At 36.4% G+C, this 26,972-nt stretch overlaps 6 protein-coding genes across 7 annotated transcripts; 3 read left to right on the top strand and 3 right to left on the bottom strand.

The window, feature by feature from the left end:
- Positions 1–284: 284 nt before the first annotated feature.
- Positions 285–1,275, top strand: LOC103831831 (non-specific lipid-transfer protein). Its single transcript, XM_009107766.3, has 3 exons — positions 285–668; positions 788–817; positions 1,029–1,275. The coding sequence occupies exons 1-3, from the start codon at positions 335–337 to the stop codon at positions 1,103–1,105; spliced, it is 441 nt and encodes a 146-aa protein (XP_009106014.1). The 5' UTR covers positions 285–334; the 3' UTR covers positions 1,106–1,275.
- Positions 1,276–3,155: 1,880 nt separating this feature from the next.
- On the top strand, positions 3,156–3,503 carry LOC103831830 (protein YLS3). The gene has a single exon (XM_033276045.1). It carries the CDS (start codon positions 3,156–3,158, stop codon positions 3,501–3,503), a length of 348 nt encoding a protein of 115 aa, XP_033131936.1.
- A 1,418-nt stretch (positions 3,504–4,921) lies between these two features.
- LOC103831829 (nudix hydrolase 21, chloroplastic) lies at positions 4,922–6,063 on the top strand. The gene is made up of 2 exons (XM_009107762.2): positions 4,922–5,315; positions 5,411–6,063. The coding sequence occupies exons 1-2, from the start codon at positions 5,182–5,184 to the stop codon at positions 5,799–5,801; spliced, it is 525 nt and encodes a 174-aa protein (XP_009106010.1). The 5' UTR covers positions 4,922–5,181; the 3' UTR covers positions 5,802–6,063.
- Positions 6,064–8,589: 2,526 nt separating this feature from the next.
- On the bottom strand, positions 8,590–11,995 carry LOC103831828 (monoacylglycerol lipase). The gene is made up of 7 exons (XM_009107761.3): positions 10,734–11,995; positions 10,578–10,616; positions 10,397–10,467; positions 9,783–9,847; positions 9,623–9,712; positions 9,447–9,539; positions 8,590–9,367 (listed from the first exon to the last, which is right to left on the bottom strand). The coding sequence occupies exons 1-7, from the start codon at positions 11,195–11,197 to the stop codon at positions 8,966–8,968; spliced, it is 1,224 nt and encodes a 407-aa protein (XP_009106009.1). The 5' UTR covers positions 11,198–11,995; the 3' UTR covers positions 8,590–8,965.
- Positions 11,996–13,741: 1,746 nt separating this feature from the next.
- On the bottom strand, positions 13,742–19,513 carry LOC103831826. Its single transcript, XM_009107760.3, has 8 exons — positions 18,933–19,513; positions 17,638–18,766; positions 15,967–17,119; positions 15,394–15,673; positions 14,896–15,003; positions 14,524–14,802; positions 14,300–14,443; positions 13,742–14,221 (listed from the first exon to the last, which is right to left on the bottom strand). The coding sequence occupies exons 2-8, from the start codon at positions 18,722–18,724 to the stop codon at positions 14,033–14,035; spliced, it is 3,240 nt and encodes a 1,079-aa protein (XP_009106008.1). The 5' UTR covers positions 18,725–18,766; positions 18,933–19,513; the 3' UTR covers positions 13,742–14,032.
- Positions 19,514–19,803: 290 nt separating this feature from the next.
- On the bottom strand, positions 19,804–26,350 carry LOC103831825 (conserved oligomeric Golgi complex subunit 3). Of its 2 annotated transcripts, XM_009107758.3 has the most exons (25): positions 26,094–26,350; positions 25,864–25,947; positions 25,672–25,779; positions 25,514–25,558; positions 25,361–25,435; positions 25,190–25,285; positions 24,942–25,019; positions 24,658–24,743; positions 24,469–24,535; positions 24,237–24,299; positions 23,963–24,064; positions 23,670–23,774; positions 23,487–23,579; positions 23,158–23,246; positions 22,584–22,803; positions 22,202–22,291; positions 22,012–22,128; positions 21,888–21,920; positions 21,626–21,712; positions 21,480–21,542; positions 21,185–21,301; positions 20,958–21,050; positions 20,587–20,712; positions 20,276–20,376; positions 19,804–20,158 (listed from the first exon to the last, which is right to left on the bottom strand). In XM_009107758.3, the coding sequence occupies exons 1-25, from the start codon at positions 26,169–26,171 to the stop codon at positions 20,029–20,031; spliced, it is 2,346 nt and encodes a 781-aa protein (XP_009106006.1). In that variant the 5' UTR covers positions 26,172–26,350; the 3' UTR covers positions 19,804–20,028. The 2 variants fall into 2 exon arrangements, with proteins under 2 accessions (XP_009106006.1, XP_033131769.1); XM_033275878.1 differs by lacking the exon at positions 26,094–26,350 and having other exon boundaries at positions 25,672–25,794.
- Between the last annotated feature and the right edge of the window lie 622 nt (positions 26,351–26,972).

Genomic DNA, 26,972 nt, shown 5'->3' with positions numbered 1-26,972 from the left:
CGCATCTAAAGAGCTTTGATGAACATTTGTCTTTACTAATTTAAATTAAAAAGCTATATTTAGCATTTTCTGATTTTACTGTAGATTATCAACAGATTAGCTTTGATGGACATATATATTTTCTAATCCTATAGTATTAAAACAAATTAGTTAAAAATAAGGTAACAAAATCTATGACATTCATAAACAAATCTCACAGCCATTTCTTTTTCAAACAAATCTCACATTCTTAATTATAACAAAAAAAAATTCACATACAATTGCTCATTTTCCTCTATTTATAACAACACATGATAAATAAACTACACGACAAGATACACACATAAAACACAAGATGGAGATTTGCAAATTTCTCACCGTGATATTCGTCGCCATTGTCGTCCTCTACTCCGTCCAGGCAGCAGAACAAGGAGGAGATCATCATTCGATGGCTTGCATGCAAAAACTTATGCCGTGTCAAAACTATATACACGCCGTGAATCCGGCGCCTCCAGCGTCATGTTGCGGACCAATGAAAGAGATCGTGGAGAAAGACTCTAAGTGTCTATGCACAGTTTTTAACAACCCGGAATTGCTCAAATCACTCAACCTCACCAAAGAAAATGCCCTTGATCTTCCCAAGGCCTGTGGAGTTAATCCTGACGTCTCAATCTGCACCAAAACCGCTTGTAAGTTTTTTATTATTTTTTCAACTAAAATCCCACATATATATTTTATTTAATAAAACATCTTATTGTTAAAGTAAATGACGTTGATTTCATATATTTCTCTCTTATCAACCACGAAGCATCTCCGCCTATTGCGTCGCCCACCAGCGGTATGCACTTTCTCCTACTTTGCTGTTACATTTTAGAGGGACATTGTTCATTAGAGATTACAAAAGCTCGAATATTTAACCGTCTAATACCGAACATATGAACTGATATTTTTTGAAGATTAAACAATTTTTGTCTTCTAGAAAGGATTTGAGTCAATTAATTCAGTTTCAGTGTTGTAAAATTTATCCACATGTTCTTCTCATTCAACAGGAGGCTCTTCCGTTCAAGCTGTCAGCATCATCGGTCTTGCCTTTGCGTTTGCTTTTGTGGCAAGAATCTTATACTGATTATGTCATCACTATATTTTATGTCTGTTTTGTTGTAACTTGTCATCATTTTATATGTTTGTGCCTAAATATTTTGTCTGTTTCATTTATTTACATTTTACATGGTTGAATCTTGGTTATGTTTTGTATTTTGGCAATTCTTGGCAAAAGACTTACATTCTAACTGCCAATTATACATTTAAAATATATTTGTACAAATAAACATACCAAAATGTAATTGTATGAATGGATGGTAGCAAAAATATACTAAACCAAAAAAAAAAACTGACGAAGAAAAGCGAAAAAGGTTCAACTCCTTTAAAAAGCTGTGTAGTATACTCGCAAATATAAACCGAAAATTAAAAATATACTATCTATTACTGTTAGTTTGTTTGAATTACTCAATTCATTTTACGTTGATTACAAATATTTTGTAAAACACAAATATTTGTGTACAAAGGAGGATAAGTATTTAATTTGTAAAGCCACAAGCAAACAAAAGATAGTTCGGTTTCAGATCAGATATGTACATTTTCTTTTCCAACGACATATAGTTGAACACTGTTTACAATAAACATCATAGAGAGAATTCTGACTTTATCTCGAATTTGAAGCAGAAAAATGACGAACACATAATAAATAAATTATAGACATTCTGACTGGTGTTTCTTATATAGTAATACACTAGGTGATAACCCGCGCCTTGCGCGGGGTGAATTGACTCGGTGATTTAATGTTTGACATCCAAAATAAAGTCTGTATTTGCAATATATGATTGATAAAGTAGGACTTTATAACACCGGAAGAAAGTTTCAAGAACGGTAAAAACATATTTAAACAATAAAATAAGTCTTTTATAACTTAAAAGCTCATTTATTATTAAGATGCATAATTAAAGAATTTATCATAATAGTTCTTAAGTAAAATATTGAAAGCCAAAACAAAAATATAAATGTGAATAGAATACTAATAAAACGAAAAAATCTCCAGTGTGGAGCTGCGCACCTTAGCGAGCTTGGTCATGTCTCGGTTCTAAGATACAGAGTGTACTCTGCTTCAAAGTGTTCTCGTAGAGATGAATAGTCATGTCTCTCTTCTAAGAGAAAAGAGTGGGTTATATAGTTCATACAATATATACACGTTCAAGAACCATTATGCAGTGTGGATGAAAAATGCTTAGCGAGCTCGGTGATGTATCGTTTCTAAGATTCAGAGTGTTCTCTTCTTGAAAGTGTTCATGCTGAGTTCTTCGCCGATATGAATGTTTATATCTCCCGTATAAGAGAAAAGTTAATTACGTCTTCATCTTCTCGATTCTGTGTTTCTAACTTACATGTGTTACTATCTAGTGCTTCGCGATATGCACTGACAGACCACACCCGTATTTGTTTTGGAAAGTCTTCATGATGGGAAATAATCTTTACGATGGTACGGTGATGTCGTAGCTTAAGCTTTACGTGATAACTCATTCCACAAGTGGTTTTTTTTAATTTTCTAGATCAATGAAACATTTCCAAAAATTCTGTAATAGCAAAACCAATTAAGGCAACTAATTTGTGAGAGTCTCTGTACAATGGACACGTGTCATACATGGTGTGAAAGCATTAACTCCAATGCTCCTCTTTTAATATATAAGGGATACTGGAGTATAACGTTGGTACATGCTCTCAGAATACAAGATTAGTGACACAAATACAACTGTGTGGTCAAGATATCAGTTTAAGTTTTATTATTCTCATCCAACGAAGACTAGAAAACAGAGTATAAGGAAATGATATCATTGGATACATGGACTAGACCAGGTGATAATCTTCATTCAAACATTGAACGCATCTAGATTCAGAATATTAAGATTTATTACTAGTTTTGATAGTGTTTAATCGGCTAACTATTTTACTAAATTCAGAAACAAAATCCATATAGTTGACCCTTTAAAAATCATCAGAAATCGAATTGATCTATATATATATATATATATATATATATATATATATATAATTAAGAACAATACGTTACATACTCATTATCTAAAACCACTTAAGAACTGAAAAGCTGCATAACACATAAGAAAATGAGTATTTCCATTTTTCTCGGCGTATCCACCGTCCTCGCCATTCTCTACGCAGTTCAAGCCACAGCAATATGGGACCAAGATAAAGCGATGGTGCAATGCGTAGCAAAACTAACTCCGTGTCGTCCGTACGTTAACTCCGAGGCTCCTCCGCCGCTGTGGTGTTGCCATCCGCTGAGAAAGATCGTGGAGAATGACGCGACATGTCTATGCGAAGCCTTCAAACATCCAGACATGTTGGCACTCATTCATCTCACCCAAGAGGCTGCTCTAAATCTCATTAGTTCATGTGGCGTTAGTTATGATGCTTCAAGTTGTGACGCTGGTGAGTTCTATTTCTTCGTCTAGCTCTTTATTTATGTGTGATTATTGCATACTATTGAGTTTTTAGAAAATAATTTGCCTCATAATTTAAACGTGCTGTCTAAGTCAATGACCCGCCGTTTCTAATATGTTTGTGTTCTCACTGAAGATTCTCCCTCTGATGCGTCGACCGCGGGATCTACGACCAGTAATTCTTACTTTCTCTGATATCATTCTTAAATTTTGGATTTTCATTTTTTCATTATTTATATCACATAATCACGGTTTTTTAATCCAAATGTTTCATTACTTTGGTCAACAATCTCGTCGTTTAATTTGGAACGTAATGTTTTTATAAAGAAAAAAATAACTTAGAACTTATCTCCACGTAGTATGTAACCAAACAAAAATAATATTTTAGCTGGGAAAGACTTTCTTATTAAACTGGAAACTGTATAATAAAGTAATTGATGTGACATTTCTAATTGAATCAGAGAGCTCTTCCGTCAGCACCTCCAAAAATGCAGCCCTAGCTATCAGTTTGTTGGGAGTAAGCTTCGTTTCTGCTTTCACAGGACTTTGATCGATTCTTCTTCAAACCAAAAATGAGATTTATGTTCTGTTATGTCTCAATTTTCCATCAGTTGTGACCGAGCATGTTAGTATGTAGTATGTAGTCTCTTTTTGGTTTGAGTTGTATTAATGACATTGTCGCCTCATAAACTATATACATGTTTAAAAATGTGGTGCGTGATACAACAAAAAAACAAGAATTGCCATCAGCTTCTAAAACTATATGCAACTGGGTATGGGATGTTATGTTAAAATAAATTTTCCTACTGTTGAATAAGTGCAATGAGAGTATTGAAAAACCAGTGAAGAAATATGACTTATTTGATGCTAAATTTATCCAACATAGTAAAGTAAAAACTAAAAAGAGATTTGATCCACAATAGTGATATGGTTCAATTTTTTTTTCTTTTTGAACACTAGTTCAATTCAAACCAATCAATCAAAAGTAGTGTATGTTTATGCGAATTAAAAAGTAAATGTAAGCTTTTTAAAAAAAGAATAAATGGTATAAATGTAAATATCTCACAGGTTGGTAAATTCTTTTTATCTAATCGTAATTATTTCATATAAATTATCTTGCATCAGATTAGATTTTTTTAGATTTTCTGTCCCAAATTATCTCCGTCAATACCGTGTCCGCATCACGTGTACGTACATGTTGTGTGTAACCCACTTGCTTGCTTCTCCACTCACCTTCTCCTTTTCCGCGTACGTGGGGAGTTGGACTCATTGACATCAAAGTTTGATTTTTGTTCTATGTAACAAAAATGATCTAGAAGATGATGAAAGTGAGAATGTTGTTAAGAACCTCGTTCTAATCTGAATATTGTTGGAAGAGTTGTCACGTGAACTAATCTCAAAAAAAAAAAAAAAGACAGAACATAAGAGAAGAGAAAAGTTGTTTAACTTCTAAAAGGTACTATTTGATTTAAACGAAAAAGTCAATTCAATAACCGGTTCCTTAACCGAACTAATCACAAATAGTCAAAGACAGGAAGCTAGTTGACCAAAAAGTTGTAATAAAGCGCGTGAGACTTTACTTATAAATAACAACGTTTCATCTTCTTCCTCCTCGTTCCAATCTCTCTCTCTGGTCTTCATCATCAAATCAATCTTCTTCATTCTCAAGAGAAGAAGACCAAACACAAAGATGACAGATCTCTATGTTTCTCTATTCATCTCAAACTATTCTCCAACTCCGATTCAAAAGGTCGTCTCCTTGGTCTCTCGAACCGGACGAGATTTACAACGCTACGATACAACTGGGTATCGTCAGGTCGTCGGGTACGTAAAATTAAACAAAACTCTAATTTTAATTTTTTTTAAATTCTAGGGTTTATGGTTTTTTTAGAATCTGAATCTTGGTTTTGGTTACGCAGATGCATACCGTATAGATACAAGAACGATGGAGAGATTGAAGTTTTGTTAATAAGTGCACAGAAGAAAGGGAAAGGGATGTTGTTACCAAAAGGTGGTTGGGAGATCGATGAATCAATAGAAGAAGCAGCGTTAAGAGAGACGATGGAGGAAGCTGGTGTAACGGGTCATCTCGAAGAGACGCTTGGGAAGTGGCAATACCAAAGCAAAAGACATAGTATGGTTCATGACGGGTTCATGTTTCCTATGCTCGTTAGCGAGCAGTTTGAGCAGTGGCCTGAGTCGGGATTCAGACAAAGGAAGTGGGTTTGTTTGTCTGAAGCGATTGACTTATGTCAGAATTGGTGGATGAGGGAAGCTTTGGATGCTTTCATTGACCGGAAATGTCTATGATGATGATCTTGGATGGATGGATGGATGGATGGATGATGTATAAAGAAAAGACTTTTGATTGTTCTAAAGCTTTCATGGGGGAGTTTTTGAAGAGCAGATCATGTTTAAGTCTTTTGATTTGATTTATTCATTGGTTAGATAGGTATTTAGATAGAAAAAAATTCATTTTAATTGTTTGAATAATGTTTGGGCTTCCTGTAATCTGCAACTGTGTATATAAATAAATTGGATGATCAAAATAATATAAATTGTTATTCATATTCTTGATTGTCCCCGTATATTTAACTTGGTGATGGACAAGGTAGCAAATAGGCTTTCCTTTGGTATGAAACAGAGGAGGAGCTAGTGAAAGCAACTGAAGGGATGCACAGAAAGGTAACTCAGGTCAACATCATACGTACACTTTTATTCATTTTTAAATCGATTGAGAACAAAGAAAGGGTTAACTGCAAATCAAAACTCCCATCTCTTATTTTTTGTTTGTGTCCAGTTTTTTTTGATGGAAGGGTTATATTCGTGGAAGAAGCTAAACCAAGGTCAGATATTCAAAGAGCTGAGACTAAACCTCAAATCCTTCGCACGTGGGAGCTAAGCTAAAATATTACAGAATCAAGCAACTACTGAAAATATTACATTATGCCTGATATCCAAACCCCAACCCAAAATATACCTGATATCCAGGTAGCTGTTTTGATGTTATCTTCATACTGTAATAACGAATTCTAAGGGCATGCGCATCAGGGGTTCAAGAGGAAAGAATCGCACGTTTTACAAAAAAAAAAAATTAAAATAAGCATAACTAAAGACTTCGGCTTGTCCTGCCTCTCCCGCGTGAATCTGGATCGTGACTGTTCAGCGGGTTCCACACCACATGGCGGTCCGCTATTGGTCATTTTATTTATTTATTTTTAAAATCAAACGAAAAAAAAAATTAATTTCGTGAACCCCAATGAGCGGTTCGCCGCTGCGCATGGTCTAACTTTCAATGTATTTTCATGAATATACAAAGGATTCATTGGTAACTCCTGCCGAGTTCGCCTAAAGAAAGCAGTCCGATGTAACAATATTTTAGATATATCTTACAAAACAAAAATAAGGTAAACCTTCTTTGGTCAACCATTTTCCTTTATTTGAAGTTTAAAATTAATCATAAACCACATAGTCCATGTCTCCATGATACAAAAAAAACTATTACTGATTTTTGTCTACATTAATAATTTTAGGATTTAATGTTAATTATGATTTAGAAAATAACTAACTAGAGTTCTTAATTAGAGTAAATTAAAGTATTTTTTTTTTGCTCCATGATTCCAAATAAACATAATTATGTCAGTTTAATAATTTAGACTCAATAATTGCTTTTTAAGTAACTGTATATTATAGTAACTCTATTAAAGTTATGCCATCTCTCAAAAATAAAAACCTCTATTAAAGTTTATGAAAAAGTTTGACCAGTAAAAAAGTTTGAACAATAAAAAAGTTTGACCAACAAAAAATAACTATGAAGTTACCTTATGTGAAAAAAACTATTTTTTTGCCAATACTAGGATCACAACCAAGCTCCTCCTCTTTATACAAACTGAAGAACTCATTACGCTTTAAACCACAAAAAACCATATTAAAGACCTCTCTAAAATCATGTTCAATCATATAATTGCTGCGAAACGAAACATGGAGTTGAGGAAACAAGAGTACTCACTCACCAAGAAATGTTCGAGTCATCAGATGATGGACCACAAAGCCTTGAGATCATCATCTTGTACTGATGAAGCCATCATGATCAGCGACGATGAGGTGAAGGAAACCCTAGAGCTGAATAAGAATAAGAAGCAAAGGCTTGGGTCTTGGTGGGACGAGCCTGGTGCCTTAAACGGTTTAAATAGCGTGGTCAAGGGGTTACCAAAGTCTAAGGATGCTGCTTCACTTGTGGGTTCATCAAGCTTACCAAAGAGCAAGGCGAAGAGGTATGAGAGAGCATTAGCATTAGTTCAACGTGGTAAATTCTTTGATTTTTCCGACGATGAGAGTCACAATGGTGGTAATAACAAAACAAATCAAGATCCACTGCTAGGCAGCTACCAGACCAGACACAACATGTCCCATGTGGATGACTGCTTTACTTTTTGTTCTATTAATGCTCTCATCATTAAGGATACAAAGAAGGGTAACGAGAGATCTTTATCCTCAAGTCATCATGATAATAACTTTATTGATTCGTGCGAGGACGAGATTCTCTATGAGAGTTCTGGTTGTAGCAACAAGGGAAATCAACATGTGTCTCTTGATGAGTTCATTGCTTTGAGCGAAGACAAGATTCTCGGTGAGAGTTCTGGTAGTAATAACCGATATGTGACCCTTGAGGAGTTGGGTGTTAGTGTGGAAGATCTCAAGAGTACTCCATGGGAAGCGTTTGATCCAACCTGGGAGACTAGGTCAGAGACCATGGATCCATGGCTTGGTGGCTACGTCAAAGATATGCTCTCCTCTGCTGATTAAATTGCTTCTTTTATTTTGTACCCTTTCCTTTGTTTGCTTCTTAGTTTGCTTGTGTAAAAAAATGTCATTATGTGTTCATCTTGTTAAACCAATCATATGTGAGAGATTTGATGTTTCTGTTTGCTGATCAGTTCTAAATTGCATTTAATTATCCGAAATTTAAATCATGAAAAGTCCCTTATATATCTTGTACGTGAAAAATTTTGGTCTTGTCTACTTGCTTGAAGCCTTGAATAGAAGCAAGGAGCCTTCTAGAACACTGCCTATATCAAAGACACGCTCTCTCTCATCATTAATTCAAAAAAAAAATGCTTAGTTCACACAACAAAAATATTTACAAGCGGAAACAATCAAAATCAGAAAATCTCATATAGATTTCATATAAGAACTAGTATGACAGTAGTAGTTAGATAGAAATAGTATCATCCTCGAAGTTACAAAATTATTAATGATTTATGACAATATACCAGCGTCAAATTGTTCTGAGAGATACAATAACTAGCAAGAGAGTCCAGTTTCTTGAGTCTTGTCTTTTCGCTACCTTACGAGTTGAGAAAAATCAACCAACAAGTTGTTAAATCGACCAAGAACTCCTTAAAATGTTTCTCAGTCAAGTTACTCAGAAATTTCCACGATATATATTATTCTTTTTGTCTGAACCAAGAAGCTTAAACCCTTTGGTTTAACCAATCTAAAATGACTCCAGCTATAACTTCTCTCTCAGGCTCGAAGAGTAGATCGTGCAACAATCCTTTAAAGAGTTTTATCGATTTGTCTGAAGAAGAAGCTTCCTCGTAGAGCCTCTTAGAGGCATTGGGATCAGTCACTGTATCTGCTGTACCGTGCATGACAAGAAAAGGAACTTTCACTTTGTTTAAGTTTTGCTGCAAGTGAGAAGCGATTCTAAGGATCTCGTAGCCGGTTCTAACCCGGATGGATCCGGTGAAGACTAAAGGGTCAGAGTATTTGGTGATAAGAGCTTGTGGATCACGAGAAACCTGCACTCCTTCCTTGTTTGCTGCACTGAGTTGGTACCTTGGCAACAAGAACGCAACGATTGGAGCAAGAACCTGTTTGAATAAAAAACAAATAAGCCTGAACAGACTGGTAAGGATTAGTTGAAAAATGAGTGAACTATATATGACTTACTGTGAAGATTGGATGAGATGGTTGGACTCCAACAGCTGGTGAAGTCAATGCAATGCCTGAAACTCGAGACTCGATCTTTGGATCCAGCATAGCCTGCACTTGATTGTTTTATACATCGTTTGAGATTTTGTACTACTTGGATGATGGCTGTTTAATAGGAGTCTAAAGATGTTAACCTTGAGGATGATGGCTCCTCCTGTTGAGTGTCCAATGCAGAAACAGGGGAGTCCTGGATTCTCTGTGAGAACCTTGTCAAGAAATGATTTCTACAAAAGGTAATGATGGTGTTAGTTTGTTTTGGAATCTAAAAACTATAGAGGGGGGAGAGTCAGATACCAAATCGTCAACAGCGAAATCAAGGGAAGGAACATAAGCATGAAGTCCATCACTTCCACCATGACCTGGCAGAAACATTTACTTTTCACGGTCAGATGAATTAGATATGGAAGTTATTATCACTGAGGGAGATGCCTGAAAAGGCTATAACTTCTAAACTTCATGCATATATAACAAATCATAGTAAACAAAAAAAAAAAAAATCATAGTCCCTAAGTTGTTGGCAGTGTAAAACTAAGGATGAGGTTTATGTGTCACCTTTCCACACGAATTAAGCAGCACCTCAAACACAAAATCACTATATTCCCCTGCCACATCCAAACACAGAGAGACATTGTTGAAGACTACTAATGTCTGCTTCTATTTATGCTAAGAACATGTTACATATATGTTACCAAACGTTCAAGATCAAGACTACTAACTATGTGAATTTATTTTTTAACCTCAAATCATCAAGATATTGAAAACCATGTATAGGTTTTTATACTTTGATAACTTTTCATGTGATGTTCGAGTAACTGACTCATTTTGACCCAGCAGACTACAGAATCCCCTTTGGCTAAGGATGAATATCAGAAAGCTAATTACAAGTGGTGAAAGAGAAGAAAGATTACCGATCCAATCGATTCCATAGACCTTGAACCCATTAGCATTTAGCTGCTTTGCAAAATCATTATACCTTCCACTGTCAAAATTTTGAAAAAGAATTAATATTAAGCTTTCTTTCTTCCAAAAGAAAAAAACTATATATACAAAGCAAATGATGCATAACTAGAAACGTATATATATTCAGACCTATGCTCATTTAAGCCATGTAGCAGAACAACAAGTCCCCTGCAAGAAAGAGACAAATCAAGAAAGTTAAGAAACCAGACAAGAACATAATGAAATATTTTGTAATAAACTTTTTTTTGTAAGAACAAAACTTAAGTTAAACGAAAAATAATTTACCTGTGATTAAGGGAAAGAGGTGACCATGACTGAGTAAACAACGTGTCGCCTCTCTTCGTGGTGAAAAGCGAATAATCTCTGTCGTAGCTTCCATCTCCGCCTTCATCTTCCAAAACTCGCCTTATCGCAAGCTCCCTTCTAACGGCAACCTCCTCATCAACAACCTTAGCTGGAACCGACGGAGGCGAGACGCTGATCATGTTCCTTTTCTTGACCAAGATCTGCGGCGCGGCTCGCACCTTCCTCTCCTGTTTCTCGTCTCTGATCACCACCGCTCCCATCTTCCCCTGCCAAAGGACGAAGCGAAACGGGAGGAGGAGGAAGAGAATGAGCGAGTGGATGATGGTAAAGAGGCGCTTGAGCTCTCTCATGGAGAAGAGAGCCCTAACGCGACCGCTTGCTCCCGACGTTAGAATCAAAGCTGATGAATGATCTGTTCCCATGGACATTGTCTCCACCGCCATTAACGATAACGATGACGATGATGATTGTTTTTTTTTAAAGAAACTGACGATGATGATTGTTATTACACTAAGGGTTCACAAATTTGTTTTTGGACAAAAACAATTGTTTTGTCGTCCAAAATTAGAATCCAAATTTAGGGCCTCCTCTTTTTATTATGAACAGAGCTTTAAAAGAAACAGAGCTTGGATTATAATAATAATGGCTGATGAGGAAGAAAAAGAAGAAAGAAAAGATGATTGTGAAATTATTCGAGAGGATAACCTTCCTTATAAAGAAATAAATTCAAATCTTTTATTACCGTTTTGTGAATTTTTTTTTTAACTTGGACAAAAAGCCTTCGTAGCTTCGGGACACATGAGAAGACACGAGGAGATGCTTCCAGAATCGACACATGAAAGGTCCATATATTATTTATCTTTATGTGTAATCTTCCATTTGTATCGGATGTAAATCACTTCTTTTTTTGGCAAATTACTTTCTTCGTGGTTGATTCATTTTAGCAATATATGATTAAAAATTAGAATAAAAAGCTCCACAAGTAAGAATAAATTCGATATTGCCCCAACTATTATGTTAGCTTTTTCTAACCATGCCTCCAATGGTCACGTCGTGTTTTGGACGTTTGCGATATAATGGAAGGTTTCGTGATATAATTTTATTCACCAAAACGACAACTATCGTTCTCAACTAGGGCCACGAATGAATTAACCACGTCTTAAAAATTACAACCACAAAAAAATGTTACAAACTTACAATCAGTCAATTCGTATTTAGACATCTTCACTCCACACTAACAGATTTCACTGAAACATTAATAGTAGAAAGCATTTTAAGTTTTAACTAGAGAAAAAGACTAGAATAACACTAAACCAAGTTTATGTTCTCAAAGTAGCATTCAAGGCTCAAAGTTACAAAAATAGGTTTCATTAAAGAGGTAAATATACACTTATACCCCTTGGGTTAATTAATCCAAACCTTAGGATTTAGAGTTAAGAGATGGGTTTTTGGAATTAGTGTTTAAAATTTTATAAAAAAAAAATACTAAAATAAAAAATAAAAATTTTAAAAACAATTTCAAAAAGTATTTTTAAATTATAAAAAAAAAATTTGAAAAAAAAAATTAAAAAAAAAATTTTGAAAAAAAAAAATTATAAAAATTTCGAATCTGAAAACATATAATCTGAAACTATAAAAAAAAATCTTTTTTTCATTTTTTTATTTTTATTTTATTTATTTTTGTTTGTTTATTTAATTTTAAACCAAGGGTATTAGGAATATTTTACCCTTTAGTGAATGTCATTTTTGTGACTTTCTACTTCTAGTACTATTTTTGAGACATAAACTTTAAAATGTGCTATTATTGACAATTACCCTTTTAACTATGTTCGCATAGTAAAAAAAAAAAACTAAACAAGCATCCACAGTAAGAAGTGAATGATAATCTAGTAATAGTTCACCTTGTAACGTGATACTAGTCGCAACTATACAGACACTTACGGACGATTTTGTTTGCATAAGAAAACTTTTTATGCAAAACAATTCAGAAAATGTTTGCATAATAATAGTCTAAAATTTCGACCAAAAAAGCCACGTGGTGAAACGCGGCGGCTGGTTATCGTCGTGAAAGAAACAGAACCGTTGCTTTCAAGGGAGCGATGGACCAAACACGTGTAGCAAAGAGACCCCTCACTTCTTATCCACGGCTCCAAAAATAGCGTTTACAAACGCCACTCTTTTTTCTTCTGTTCCAGTAGCCTATCTAATTTCATATCAACCACATAGGAGTAATATATTATTAAACATTATTACCGACATACCTCCTAGAGACACAGACTGAAAATCTCGAGAAACCACTGTTGCTTCGTTGACAAGGTAGCCTGCGTGTCCTGGTGATCCGTGATTCCATCCCAATCTGGAAAACATACAAATCATTGTAAAATCTTATTGAACAATACTATCACATACAAAATATTAAGACTTTGGCAATAAACCCTGTTCGTTTGACAGTCGCTGGCCACATGTTCGTTTGAGAGTCGTTAGCCATAGCAGTCAAATGTTGTTCGTTTAATTATTGTAATGATTAGACGATCAATTTCAGCGACCAACGACTCAATTTTTTATCACTGATAAATTAGCATTTTTATCAATAAATTAGTGTTTTTATGGGAAAAATAACTATCAAAATTTTGGTTGCTATTGCTGATAAGAAATGAAACGAACAACAATAGCTTATTGCTTACTGTTTTGATCACTATTGCTGGCGACTTGTAAACAACAGTACCAAGATATAAGCGTACCTGAGTAAACGCTTAAAAGTGATCCTAAAATTCTAGTGTAGTCAGTCTTTTAATCATTTTCTGCTAATAAAACTTTTCTTTTTCCTGATGACAAAAACCCATTTATATTTTGAAGCTTTTTCAGATTTCAATTAATGAGTTTTAAATTGGGTTTGTTTCACTATCCACTCTACTGTTATTTATTATCTTATCACTTACAATTTAATAAAGCCGACCAAACAAACTTAAAAACAACATAAACAATGAAAATAACATCAAAGTAAACATTAATAAATATCATAATCAAAAGGACTAATGATCAGCAGTTGATACAAAAAAAAAACAGTTTTACTACAATCTGTTTCTAAGAGTAAATAATAATCACAAGCCAATGTTACATGATCTAATCAAATTTTATCACCCAAAAAAATTCTTTTCATCTCACCTTTGCACTCGCATATAACTTCTTACACTGATGATGAGCTTTCCACTAATCTGCGGTTTTGGCTACTCTCTTTTTTTCTTATTGATAGCCAAAGTAGTAAGTCACTTATTGTTTTAAGTAGAGATTGGCTCGTATGGATATGAAAGCCAAGGGTGCTTGAGAGCCTCTGACGCAGAAGGTCGCTTCTTTGGGTTTATCTCAAGAAGATGAGCCACAAAGTCTGTGAATCCTTGGTCTCCCATTGGTAGCCTATGTCTCAGTGATGTTCTTTTAGGTATCAAGTACTCTAATCTGCTGCTTTCCTGCCAAAAGTTAGAGAAAATGTTCTTATTAGCATTCAGAGCTGCATGAGTTCATTTAAGGTCACTGGACCCACTCACCTGGTTCCGCTCGTATAGCATTCTGTTTTTTGTAAAGTATTTGTGGGAATCACGTCCTTTCCTAAGCATTTCATGATCGATAGATCCTATGATTCCCATAACCCTTGCAAGCAAACTTGCTGGAGAATCATTCTGGAAAAGAACCTGTAAAAAAATGACATAACCGATACATTAGCACTGTTACTATGCTCCGATTAGCATTAGCACTGTTACTATGCACTTACGTTCCCCGTACATAGTTCAGCCAAAATGCACCCAAGAGACCACACGTCTATCTTCTTATCATAAGGAAGTCCCAAAATGACTTCTGGTGCTCTATACGACCTCGACTGGACATAGGAGCATAGGTGATCCGTCTCGAAACAGCTGCTTCCAAGGTCAATGACTTTTATTTCACATCTGCTGTAGCTTTTCACCAATATGTTCTCAGGCTTCAAATCGCAGTGTATAAGTCCTAGTCCATGTAGAAACTGAAGTGCTTCAAGGCATTGGATCGTGATTGACTGTAACAATAAACGGTCCAAGAGAGATCAGGAATCGGCTAGATATGTAAAACTATGCTAAAAATGGTATATGATGAAGCGGTGGTGACTAACCTGTAATCTTGGCATTGTGAAATAGACTTCACCACCTGATTCTCTGTTAAATTTGTGGAACTCGTATAGGTTAGCCTTAAGAAGTTCACATACAATTAGCAAATGCTCCTGCAAAAGAAAAAACACATCCAAGGAAACCATTATTTCAAACCATTCAAAAAGACACGCCATTATATAAAAGGTACTAAAGCTAAATCAATGTTCAAGAAATGACTAGACCGGTTTTTTGAGCGACTAGACCAAAAATCAAAATCGTTTCGTTTAAGTCAGATTTGCCAGATGCTTTGCCAGATGCCTAGACCGATTTTTAGAGCATTGGCTAAAATTGTAAAGGACATAGACGCTAATACATAGATGAATGTGCAGCTTGCAGAGCCCAAAACATTAACCATAAAGCAAAAAAACTATTGGACCTCACCTCCCTAAAAGTTACACGATTGGTCCATTTTGATATTGTCTAGCAGAGTGCAACTGTTCAGTAGAGGTGTGATCACTTACCCGGTAATAAAAGTAATCGTACAACCGGAGAAGATGATATTTGTCAGCAGGATCATGCTTGTTAACATACTTCAAAAGCTTTATCTCGTCAAGACTCTGGTCAAAGAAGTCTTTGTTGTTCTTTATGATTTTTATACAGACGTCCATTCCTGTCTGTAAGTCATGCGCTTGTATGGCTTTACTGAAGGCTGCTGATCCAAGGTACTCGGTGACATGGTAACGCCCAGCAATCACCGAGTTTAGAACCACGTGGAAGTTCTTTTCCTCTTCAAAACCAGTTCTGATCAAACATAAAAATTATAATAATAAGAAAGCAGCATCCAGCTATATTCCGAACCGAATTAACCGAACTTAACAAAAAAATTCAAATTTTATTCAATTTAAACCAAAAAAAATTTTGAAACCAAACTAACCGAAAACCGAATAAAATTTCTTTACGGTTCACTTCGGCGAGATTTCAACCGACCCGAACTAACCGAAGAAACCGAACCCGCAGGCCTACTCTCTTAGACAGGAAATAAACCGAAATTACTGTGATAGTTCAAACCATAAAAGCTAGGGGAGAAAGGTTACCTGTTTTTCCTATGCACAATCTTGAGGTTAAAGGTTTCAAACTCCTCCTCTTGTGCCTTAATTTGTCTAATTTGCTCTTGTACAGCCACCGCCTCTTCGTCATCAAGTGCTGTCGCATTATCATCTTCACTCTCACTATCATCATCTTCTTTATCAGCACACTTTCGTTCTCCGCAAGCATAATTTGACAGAGACGAGGGAGATGACGAGTTTCTAGATTTTGCATTATCTTCTTTCACCGAAGAACTTGACGTATCACTGCTTTTCCGTCTCCAAGTAGCAACCATATCATCAGTAGCTGTTGAAGTATCTCTAATCACCGTTTTCTGATTGCCAAACTCAAAACCTCCATCGGTTTGAGTCTTCTTCACATGGAAACTTCCCCCTGAATCTTCTTCTTCACTTGCTTTCTGTTTATTCTTGTTTGTTCCATCAATACGTTTAAACCTGGATGATGATGATGATACAGCATCATGATGATCACGAGGGTACTCAAAATCTCCCTCGCTGCTCCCTCCAGCCAAACTTTCACGCACTTCGCTGCCGAAATCAGCTGCGTCGCTGTTAATACCCACGCCAATGGACCTGACTGAATCATGCTGATCATCATGAACAACATTCACGCCTTTCTTAGCTTCAAACCCTTGCCAAACAGGCTCATCACTTATCGAATCGAGCACTTCCTCATCCACCAGCTCCCCAATATACTGCGATATCATCTCATCCTTCTTGCTAGCTGGATAGATCTCTGAAACAGTAAGTCTCCGGTCACTTTCAGGCTCAACAACTTTGGCTAGAGGATACTGTTCGCCAGATATATAAGAAGAAGCCTCCTCTGCGTAAGACTGATCATCATCCTCGTCTTTGGTTGCATGATCAGGACTTCCGCGGGTGGTTGCTTTCTCATGATCACTTGGATAATCAATTTCATGGGAAAGGAACCATGTTTCATCCTCAATAGGTTGTCTGACGTAACCAATGTCGTCATCATCCTCATACTCGTCAGAGTCCCAGTATTCATTACGGTAATCAACGGATTCACTCATGCCATCACCTATGGTGGCAAAGCCAGAAACAAGATCTGATGCATCTACATCCTCTGCTATTCCCTGACTTACTGAAAGCCAGTTTCCTCCAGCAGATTTTTTCCCACCTATATGAACATCATTGGGAGATTAAAAGACTTACTTTCACACTTCCAACTAAAATTGATAAGGTTGAGGTCAAACTAAAACAAGTAAAAAGTGAAGCAACATGGTTTTATAGAACTCAAAAAAAAGAGGATAGTCTAGTTTAGGCCTGCTGGTTCGGTTAGTTCGGGTTATTCGGTTCAGTTCGTTCGGTCCAACATAAATCTTACCGAATTAACCCTAAATAAATTCGTTTCGGTTAGTTGGTTTATGAAAATCCTACGGAAGTTTTTCATTTCAGTTAGATTTTCGTTTAGTTTTGTAAAATTCCGAATAATTTTGGTTAAATTCGGTTAGTTCAGTTCGAAATTTGGTTAGTTTTCGGGTTTTTGGTATGGTTTGGGTATAATTTTTTTAAGAGAAGAAAACCAAAGTAAACCATTGCCGAACCGAAAACAGCTTTTTAAAGAAAACCTACCAAATCGAACCGAACTTCTAACCGAACCAACCAAAATTTCGGTTACCATGTAATCTATCTAACCTGATGAGCTGATTTCTTGTCCAATGGGAATATCAAGGTACGAGCCAATGAGAAGAGACTCGCCATCACTGATTGGCCTTGAACCTGAACCATCACGCTCAAACTTCTCTTCACAGTAAACACTCAGAGGGTTGTCTTCAGACTTGAGCTTAACAGGAGGCAGCCTAGGAAACTCTTCCTTCCTTGCATCATAGACAAGCGGGAAACCCAAACTGCTTACATTCTTGTCATCAAAGGTAGACTGAGTTTTACCAAAGAACAAAGCTCTCGCCACCTCACTCTCCTGCTCCTTGATCGCCGCCCTCACATCATTAATGTCTGCTGCTGCCTTTTTCATTCCGTCTCTTTTGTCCGAGCTGGTGACCTTACTGTAACTAGTTGAGGCATCATCGCCTCTCGAAGTCTTCACAGAACTCTCTTTCAAGTTCTCTGAGATTGTACTGCCCATATAATTTTCATGTTTTCCGAAATTTTCAGTTAGCCTATCAATCTCATTTACTGTGGATCCAGAGTTCCCTTTACTAGTAGCGTTTCCAGACCATGAAGTAGTCTTGTTGCCAAAGAAAACAATATCTTCACCAGTTTCCACTATCTTCTTATCAATATGCCTCGACTGTTCCAATGCATATGGATCCACCACACTGCTACTACTAACATCATCAGTGCTTCGATAAGGGTCTAAGGTACCCTTACCTGAAGTAGTAAGTTTACAGGAACGCGCATCAGCAGCATCACCTGAGTTTTCAGAGAATGTGAAGCTCATCTCCCTTGATATAACCTTCTTGCTAGGTTTCTCACCAATTCCACATTTGATAACAGACCCGTTATTGCCAGTCCCACAGTCTATTTCTTTCACAATCAGCTCCTTGGGGACTTGACTATCTCCAGAACCTTGATTACCAGCAGCCTTTGGTTTTGAACCTTTACTTGAATCTTTGTCCTCAAGGCTAAGATTCTCAAGAAACCTATTCAAGTCAGAAGGGTTGTTGTTGTTGTTGAGCTCATTACGCAGAGCTTCCTCTGCTTTAGAGAAGCGATTCTTCTTGAGAAACTCTAGGATCCCATCAACAGAGCTTTGGTCCGTCATTGTTGACCAAAGGGTAACAGGAGAAAGCACTTAGCACCTACCCTGTAAAACCAAAGATTAAAACTTTTTTTTTTAATCTGTTCAGGTGTTTTCTAATAATACATACACAAACTCTCTACGAAAAAAAAACAAATCAAGAATCAGGCAGAAAGATAAAAACAGATATGTCAGTCACATTATTATTAATAAGATTTTCTGCGGGACTCACGTTTGCTCCGATAAGCGCGAGGATCCTAAGGAATCATATGCTCTAAATGAGAGATCAAAGAGTCTGGAGAACAGCTGGAGATCCAAAGAAGAAGAGGATAGATGAAATTAAAAAGGCGTATATAAGGGGGTGGGGGAGAGAGTGGATCCAACGAGAAATGAGAGTTCTGGTTACGCGAGAGGAGAAAATGTGCTTACAGATCAAACGAAGACGAAGCTATGTTTAGGTTTCGTTTGGATGTAATGATTTCGGACATTCACTTCGAATCATTAAAGATTCCTTAATTTTAAATAACTTAGATTAGGGTTCTTTTCTTTCTTTCTTTCTTTCTCCATTATTCTATTTTTATGAGATTCAAAATTAATTGCAAATAAATTCTCTTTTTTCATTTGTTGAAAGTGGAAATATATTTATTTTTATACATATCAGTTAGAGATACTGGACAGCTAGAAGTTAAACTAGACAGCTGAATAAAACGTATCCGAAGATTTGAAAATAATTGCTTCATGCCAATACAAACTACAAAACTAGTTTTTAACTTTTTTGTGTCTGAACCATTTAGCGATTTAAATAAAAATTGCTTAAAAGCTAATATACATTTAAAAACTAGTATAAGTTAGTTTGAAAATATTTTAAATGGAAGAACATCATTTCATTTTTTTGAAATTTACTTCTCTTGGCACCTGAGATGACAATTCCATGTCTTATAATAAACTTTGACATCGTGATTGTAAAACAAGGTTTTTTTGGCGATGATAATTTTTTTTCTTTTGCGACGATAATTAATTCAGATATTAATCCATTCAGTCCGTCATTTCTACTGTCATACATTAACCACCAACCCCAAAGAAAACTTGACAACTAGCTTATATAGAAGGATAAGATCTACATCTTTCACCTTGAGATATATTGATGCAGAGACTAACAGATGTATGAGTTCTTGGATACAAAATAATATTTATATATCTAAAGTGAACTCTTGTAAAGTATGTTTTTTTTTGACGACAACTCTTGTAAAGTATGCTAAAAGTAGAGCCAAAAGAAGCAAAAGTACTCTTCATATAATAAAATCAAAACCATTGATTGAGGCATGACCTTAAAGCAAATTGTCGAGTTGGGTTTGCAGATCCTGAATGGATATCATATTGATGTTGGCTTGTTCTTCAGCTGAGTATTCGGCTTTCAGCAAAGACTCCACTTGTGTATGAGCTTCCACAATATTTGTCCTTTAATTATATATACCAAACATTATTTCTTAGTATTTGAACTAGACAGAGAATTTGGACCAAGCACACACATGAAACAAGCCAAAGATAGTTTAGATGGTCTATATATGGACTTACTTGATCGGCTTGAAAAGTATGGTCCTTGTTGATGGATTCTGTAGGTAGAGTTTCATTTTTGCTAAAATCGGAAGCAGCTCTTGTTGTATTGCAGCATATACCTGGTGAAATGAAAAAAAAAAAGTGATACAAAATCTTCATTTCCCTGTGCTTACTATAATTAATTTAACTTCAGAACAACAAATGCATGTTTAAGGGATCCTTAGCATCTGTATTTGTTAGAACTAGAAATACTGATGAACATTTATTTTAATATCAGGGCTCAGTAAAGGAAGTTGCGTCCAGGAGAGCTTAATGGGGAGCTGACATACCTTCTGAACAAGTTCAGCCACCTTATCTGGAGTAGCGAATGCTTGTTCCTTTAGCGGCTTAGCCATGACAGAGTCAACTTTTTGATTCTGAGTTCCACTGGATAGAGAAACTTTTATGGCTGTCACCTGCATACACACAATGTATAAACACAGCAAAGCTATTACGCTATTCCATTACGAGAGAAGCCCCTTTAGATAACAGAGCCCTCCTCTCATGATCAGTGCATTGCGTAACATAGACAAAGAAGATTTTAAAGTTTCTTGAAAATGAAACGGTGCAAGACTACTGAATTGACTTTATATAGGACTTCTAGAATCTTTAGAAAACTTGAAAAAAGTTCCCCAGAAGACAGAGGAAAAGAGAAACTCACCTTGGTTACGAATGAAAGCATAGGATCCACAACTAGCTTAGTGACTGACATGATAAACTCCTCACAAGTTGTCTTAAGACATTTTTCTAGTTCCTGCAAAATTAAAGGGCCATATGCATCAGTCCCATTCATATAAAGGAATGCAAGGATCTAGCATTGAAGAGCCATCCACGTAAAGCTAGAAGCAAATCTGCAATTGATGTTGGGTGAAAGAGAAAATTACAAACCTTCTTGGCATCTATTTGGCTCTCCAAAACTCGAGGTGAAAGTGTCCTTGCTAGGGAGGTTGACCTAGACCAGTCAAAAAGTGAAGCTTGACCTCTAAGTATCCTCCTCAAGTGTTCCTAACCACATTTTATGAATAATATTAATTACTGGCGAAAGTTAACAAAGTCATCAGCAAAGAAAGAAACTGAAGGAGGAAAAAGATATGAAATCTGCACCAAAGAGAAGCATTCTCAAAGGCATAAAATAATGTTTAGATCTATCATACAAAGTGGACCTGATTGTTGAAAAACTAACCAATAAATGGGAGAAATCAAGCTCTTTGTGGGTGACAGAAAATTCTATGTCAAAAGGCGCAATCTGGAAACAAATATAAGTATCGTTAAAATATAACCATTGGCTATATAGCAAAATAAGCAAAGTAAAGATAGATCAGCCATAACCTGTTCCCTCAAGATAAGGAGATGCTTGATAAGGAACAGCTGACCATCCATTGTAGTTGATCGCTTAATGACAAGCTTGCTGGCTTTCTGTTGCACATTTGACAAAATAATGTGGACTTAGTAATTAAACAAACAAAAATAACTAAAGTATTACAGGAAAATGTCACATCTTAGATTAACTGATAATATCAATGAAAAGAAGGACAGCTGAAAAGGGATCAAACGTCAAGGTTATGAAAATCTGGTTTTCTAGCTTGCTTACTTGAATTGACAGAGAGCAAACTTCTACAGCTTCCTGTGAAACAGAAGAGATGGTCAGTTAGACAACTTTGCATGTCTTCTTTGACAGAATGAGAAGCAATAAAGCTACTGATTGGCAGTCTTACCTGTGCTAACCCAGTGAAGACTGTAGGCTCCAAGCAACGATATAGTTTAGATAGACAAGAGAGCGTCTTCTCCAGAGGTGGATACCAAGTCTTAAACACATCAGCGTTTTCATCATCCTGCACCACAGAATGTAAGTATACAACTAAAGATTACCAAATCATGGAAATAATCTGAAAATTGATATTTTACCCCGAGATTGTTATCAGATGTTGTATTAGGAGATCCCTCCAGCTTTGCAGGGTAATCCAGATCTTCATAAGAGGGAATATAATTTGCAATCTGCATAAGTAAGAAGGGGGTTCAAACAGAGCAACTGAAGGAAAGTAAACTTAACAGGATAAGACCGCCAAAACTAGCAAATTTCTCCACTTAAGAGTCGTTCAGCATCAGATTTATAAGACAACTTCATATTATCAGATTAGTCGCCTTACGGGGGACAACATATAAGGTTCACTATTTCTACATAGACGCAGATGAGAATCATGCTTGTGGAAGTAACAACAAGGGAGAGAGACAGTAAAGAAGTTGTAGGAAAACGATCCAAACATCTGCTTGTAAGGTAAAACGGCACCTCATCTCGAATATATGTTCTGGCACGAAAAGTCAATCTCTCGTTAACATCGGCTAAAATTCTTTGTAATGTAGGCTGCAATCCAGCCAGGGGTTCACTCTGTCTGGCGGACTGCTCTCCCAAGACTTCAACTTTAAGGATATGAACAAGCTCACAGAGAAGGTCAATATTTGCCTCGTGAATCAACTTTGGACGTAAAATGTCATATAAGTACGTAGACCTGTTCAGGAATCAAGCAGTTATGATAAATTGTTAGCATCGCATAAGATTTGAAAAACGGAAAACAATCTGGATCACCTATGCAGTGCTTGCTCATATTTTCTATCTCTTATTCAATAAGTCGTATTCAGACTCAAGGAAAGTTGACTACAGTGTAGTGGATCCACCAACTACAATAACTACAGTTGGAAGCATGGCATAAGACATAACAAAGGAAATCCATCTGGCTCAAACTAGTTCAATCTATATCAGCTGTTTATATCTCAGTATAAAATGGCACCAAAATCACTTGTAGGATTAAAATGCACAGAAACAGAGATGGTGAACATGGACAGCACGGCACATAAAAGCTTACAAAGGATCCACTAGAGGTGCCAGACTCGAAACTTCTTCCGATGATGCTGGAAAGAAATGAGTAAACAGTTGATACTCCATTTGACAAACCTGAAATTCATAATGGAGAAGTCATGTGATACGTTAATTTTTTTTTTTCAAAACCAAGTCGATTAATAATCTCTAAACTTTCAGTTGCTAAAGCTGATAATCCAGGCATTGTCTCTCTCGAAGACAGCTATATTGACTTTCTATTCCCTATGATGATGGTCCTTTCTGCAAAACTGATATAAATCCTAGTATCCCTCTGTACTAAGAGAGGTACTCGTCCCTTTATTTTCAATCACATACCTGCATCAGATATGCACAACCAGATCTTGTCAAAGATGGCAGTGCCTCTTTCTTGGAAAAATCAGATACTCGTTGGTGAACTATGCCTTTGACCTGATAATGTGAAATGAAAAATAAACAGGCGATTATAGTTACCAGCAGATAGAAACTAAATCATGTTGTAAATCCAAAAAATAGACTCACAAGAGAAAGCCGTTGTTCACAGTATAGTCTGTGGCATTCTGCAAGGATTTGAACATATTCCTTTCTTGCCGACCTACTCTCGATTTCCTCCAATACAGGTTTAAGCTGGACAAAATATTTTTCCGATGTTAAATGTCATAAGAAGGAAAATATCATGATGCCGTACTCTCAACACTAAAACTCCCATAAAATGAAACTGAATAATGCTACAAAAGAAAGTTTCCGTTCTTTATATAATATTGTGGCCCTGGAATTTTTGCACTAAAATGGAAAAAAAAGTCAAAAGGTATTACCTCACTTGCAGCAGCCTTAAAGCGAACATATATAACAGATGCCTCGACACCCTCCGAGACAGATGCTTTGTTTCCATCTGTCCCGCGAAATGCTGCCTGAACCTGATAATAAATTTAACATGTCTCAGGAAAACTAGGCATAACTACACAATTCATATTACGCATAGATTACAGGCATAGAGGAATTCAATACGTACATACACAGTCAACATAACTAAGTACATGTTTTGTGTAAGCTGTGCAAAACTATATGCATGTTACAAGGAATAGTTACCTGGGAAGCAGCAGTTTTGAGCACTGCAAGGATGTAAGTTCGAATCATGCCCAAGGCGCGTGACTGTAAAATTATAAATATTAGTCTTCTCTCATAACAGATGTTACAGGATAATTAGCTCCTCTATAAATTCTGGAAACAGTGTGCATGCGCAAGAATTGTAAACCCATGCGTCTCTCAGTGAGAGAAACAGGGAGGAGAGACAGCGAGAGTGAGGGCTCTTTCATAGTACCTGGAGCTGACGAAATTTGAGCAAATAAACACTTGACTCCGCATATTGGGGATTACTTTCGATGTACCTACGGAAACCATGGTAAAGAAACAAATTACGATCTTTTCACGGGAGAAGGACGAATTTTAAACGCCGCGTTCTTTTAGAAAATCGCCAGTTATATTATTGTTTGCAACAACATTTACTCACGATATGCACTCATCGAGCCGTTTCAGTAGTGGGAGAAAGTTAGAGTTTGATACATTCATATTTGGAGAGTAAAAGTTGGAGGATATCTGCAAGATAAAAAGGAAACATAAATTAGAGAAATTCAACAGCTTCGGTATTTTCTCCTAAATTTACAACCAGTATTCAGTGAGAAACATACACTAAGCAGATTATTTTAATGAGTAAAACAAGTGTGCAATCTTAAGCAGCTACACACTTATACGCAAGCAAAAATTATGTTGTTAGGCCAGTATTTAAAATCTTACATTCTCCAATTCATCAAAATAGTTGAGCTTACTCCTTAGTGCTTCTGCAAACTCCATCAATTTCTGCTTCTCCATTAACTAGAAAAGGTGGAAGAAAGAGCTCAGATAAGCAAACCATAATAATCACATATCTCAAGAAACTCCTGATCCGCCAAGATGGATAAGCATAACTTGTTTGTTATTTTCGATATCATTAGCAGGTTGGAGAAAATAACACGCAGTCATTAAAGAAAGAGTGAAGACAATACCAGTCGGTCGCATGCATCATGAAGAGTTTTAGTCTTTGTTGTTACTGCTTGATGCTGAAGCTGTAGTTCATTAAATAGGTCGAGCGTTTCATCAACCTACAGAAACAGCTAGCTTATTATTTTTTGGTCAGGTAAGGCCACAGCACTATACAAAACTTGGTGGAAACCTACCTGGTGAAGTATATCATCACACGTCTGGATGCGGTCAGTTAAAGTATCGACATAGTGCCGATACTTTTCCTCTGTCTACGTCACAAAAAACGAACAAATCAATTAGACACATACCGTAATGTCTCCCCCACTTTTAACCTCACTATCACTAACCTCAGACTTCATCGCTGATTCAAGATCAGTAAACCACTTGTAGAACTGTAATAAAAAAAAGCAACATACATCCGAAATGAAGAAGCATTAGTACTAATGCCCAGAAAATACAAATGCAACTTCTTTATCATCAAATCAGCTAAGCATAGTCTTTCTACCTGATTCGTATTAACCAAAACAGCTTCAATTGCTCCAGAATCTCCCAAGTGAGTGTCCTCTACCGAGACAGATAAGCCATTCTCAGGTCGATGAACATTCTCATGTACCTAAAACCAAAAAAACTAACACTGAACATCAAAGAGAAAGCATTCCAGCAACCACAAACCAAAATAGATAACCTCAATACTCACAAGATTAGCTGGAAACGGCCGCTCAGCTACTGCGTGGGATAAAGAAACGATCGCTGCTTGCTGCTCCTCTGTCAAAGGAGCGCTCTGCAATTGGAGAGTAACCACATTACGAAATGGGAGATAAAGCATGTCAATCCACACTGTGAATCTCTGATATTCTCAGTTCATTCAGATCGAGACTCATCGAGTGATCTAACGACGGGATCTCGAGCTTAGGATATCGCGATTACCTGTTCCCAAGTGGAAGCGAAATTGTAGCCTTTGGAGACGGCTCCAGATCTGGGAACGCTTGAAGACGATGCCGCCATATCTATGGCGATTCAGAGAGACGATCGATAGGCTCCTCCTGCGTATCGTTTACTCTTTAGCTTGAGCCTTGAGAATGTGTTCACTTGCTGTGCTGATTTGCGATCTAAACGGAGTTACAGTTACACGAACCAAAACGCTAGAAAGAAGACGCTTTTCCGCGTTGGCGTTGGCGTTGGCGTTATCGAAAAAAACGCGATTAAGGAACGACGGTTTGATACTAGAGTGATGTCACACGTGTGCCGTCTTCAACAATATTTATCAGTTATTGCAAATTAGTCCTAAATTTCTATAACCTTTATATTTTGCCCCAAGGCTTCTAGATTGAAAGTTTCACTTATGTATATCGTCTTCTCTTTCGTGATGACGGACATATTTAGCCTAAGGAAGATATGTAGGAGTGATTATGAAACCAAATTTAAGAAAATTAAACTTAAACTGACATTAGAGAGTACGGTTTAAGGGGTAACACAACAAAAAGACTAGAGGGTGTAGTTATAAGTCGTGTCGAATGTCAATATATATGTTTTTTATCTTCACCTGAATCCCATTATATTTACTTTTTAGTGTTTTTTTGACCAAGGTTTAATTGCTACCTTGAAATATATTTATTGGTGGCTGATAGCTACGCCCAACTTAATCATATCTATACTCCAACTTCCATTTCGTCTTTCCCTTATTATACTTCACCATTAAAAAAATACTAAAACCTTTAGAGTTTGTCTAACATTGTGTTCAGTTACAATTTACAAAGAAAATACAAAGATACGTGCAAACATTTGTCTTCTTTCTTCAATGACTAA

Source organism: Brassica rapa, chromosome A07 (assembly GCF_000309985.2).
Source record: "Brassica rapa cultivar Chiifu-401-42 chromosome A07, CAAS_Brap_v3.01, whole genome shotgun sequence".
Taxonomy (NCBI): domain Eukaryota; kingdom Viridiplantae; phylum Streptophyta; class Magnoliopsida; order Brassicales; family Brassicaceae; genus Brassica; species Brassica rapa.
Note: the sequence above shows the minus strand (reverse complement) of the source record. Positions and strands in the feature narration are given on the sequence as shown.

What these genes read in the sequence shown, in the direction of transcription:
- LOC103831831 (XM_009107766.3), top strand. Translation starts at nt 335, where the DNA reads ATGGAGATTTGCAAATTTCTCACCGTGATATTCGTCGCCATTGTCGTC. An exon ending in AATCTGCACCAAAACCGCTT is followed by an intron (nt 669 to 787) that starts GTAAGTTTTTTA and finishes TCAACCACGAAG; the next exon opens with CATCTCCGCCTATTGCGTCG. An exon ending in TATTGCGTCGCCCACCAGCG is followed by an intron (nt 818 to 1,028) that starts GTATGCACTTTC and finishes CTCATTCAACAG; the next exon opens with GAGGCTCTTCCGTTCAAGCT.
- LOC103831830 (XM_033276045.1), top strand. Translation starts at nt 3,156, where the DNA reads ATGAGTATTTCCATTTTTCTCGGCGTATCCACCGTCCTCGCCATTCTC.
- LOC103831829 (XM_009107762.2), top strand. Translation starts at nt 5,182, where the DNA reads ATGACAGATCTCTATGTTTCTCTATTCATCTCAAACTATTCTCCAACT. An exon ending in GGGTATCGTCAGGTCGTCGG is followed by an intron (nt 5,316 to 5,410) that starts GTACGTAAAATT and finishes TTGGTTACGCAG; the next exon opens with ATGCATACCGTATAGATACA.
- LOC103831828 (XM_009107761.3), bottom strand. Translation starts at nt 11,197, where the DNA reads ATGGCGGTGGAGACAATGTCCATGGGAACAGATCATTCATCAGCTTTG. An exon ending in CATGGCTTAAATGAGCATAG is followed by an intron (nt 10,468 to 10,577) that starts GTCTGAATATAT and finishes AAATTTTGACAG; the next exon opens with TGGAAGGTATAATGATTTTG. An exon ending in CTATGGAATCGATTGGATCG is followed by an intron (nt 9,848 to 10,396) that starts GTAATCTTTCTT and finishes TGTTTCTGCCAG; the next exon opens with GTCATGGTGGAAGTGATGGA.
- LOC103831826 (XM_009107760.3), bottom strand. Translation starts at nt 18,724, where the DNA reads ATGACGGACCAAAGCTCTGTTGATGGGATCCTAGAGTTTCTCAAGAAG. An exon ending in ACGATTACTTTTATTACCGG is followed by an intron (nt 15,004 to 15,393) that starts GTAAGTGATCAC and finishes TTTCTTTTGCAG; the next exon opens with GAGCATTTGCTAATTGTATG. An exon ending in TCACAATGCCAAGATTACAG is followed by an intron (nt 14,803 to 14,895) that starts GTTAGTCACCAC and finishes TTATTGTTACAG; the next exon opens with TCAATCACGATCCAATGCCT.
- LOC103831825 (XM_009107758.3), bottom strand. Translation starts at nt 26,171, where the DNA reads ATGGCGGCATCGTCTTCAAGCGTTCCCAGATCTGGAGCCGTCTCCAAA. An exon ending in TCAAATTTCGTCAGCTCCAG is followed by an intron (nt 24,300 to 24,468) that starts GTACTATGAAAG and finishes ATAATTTTACAG; the next exon opens with TCACGCGCCTTGGGCATGAT. An exon ending in TTAAGGCTGCTGCAAGTGAG is followed by an intron (nt 23,775 to 23,962) that starts GTAATACCTTTT and finishes TATTTTGTCCAG; the next exon opens with CTTAAACCTGTATTGGAGGA.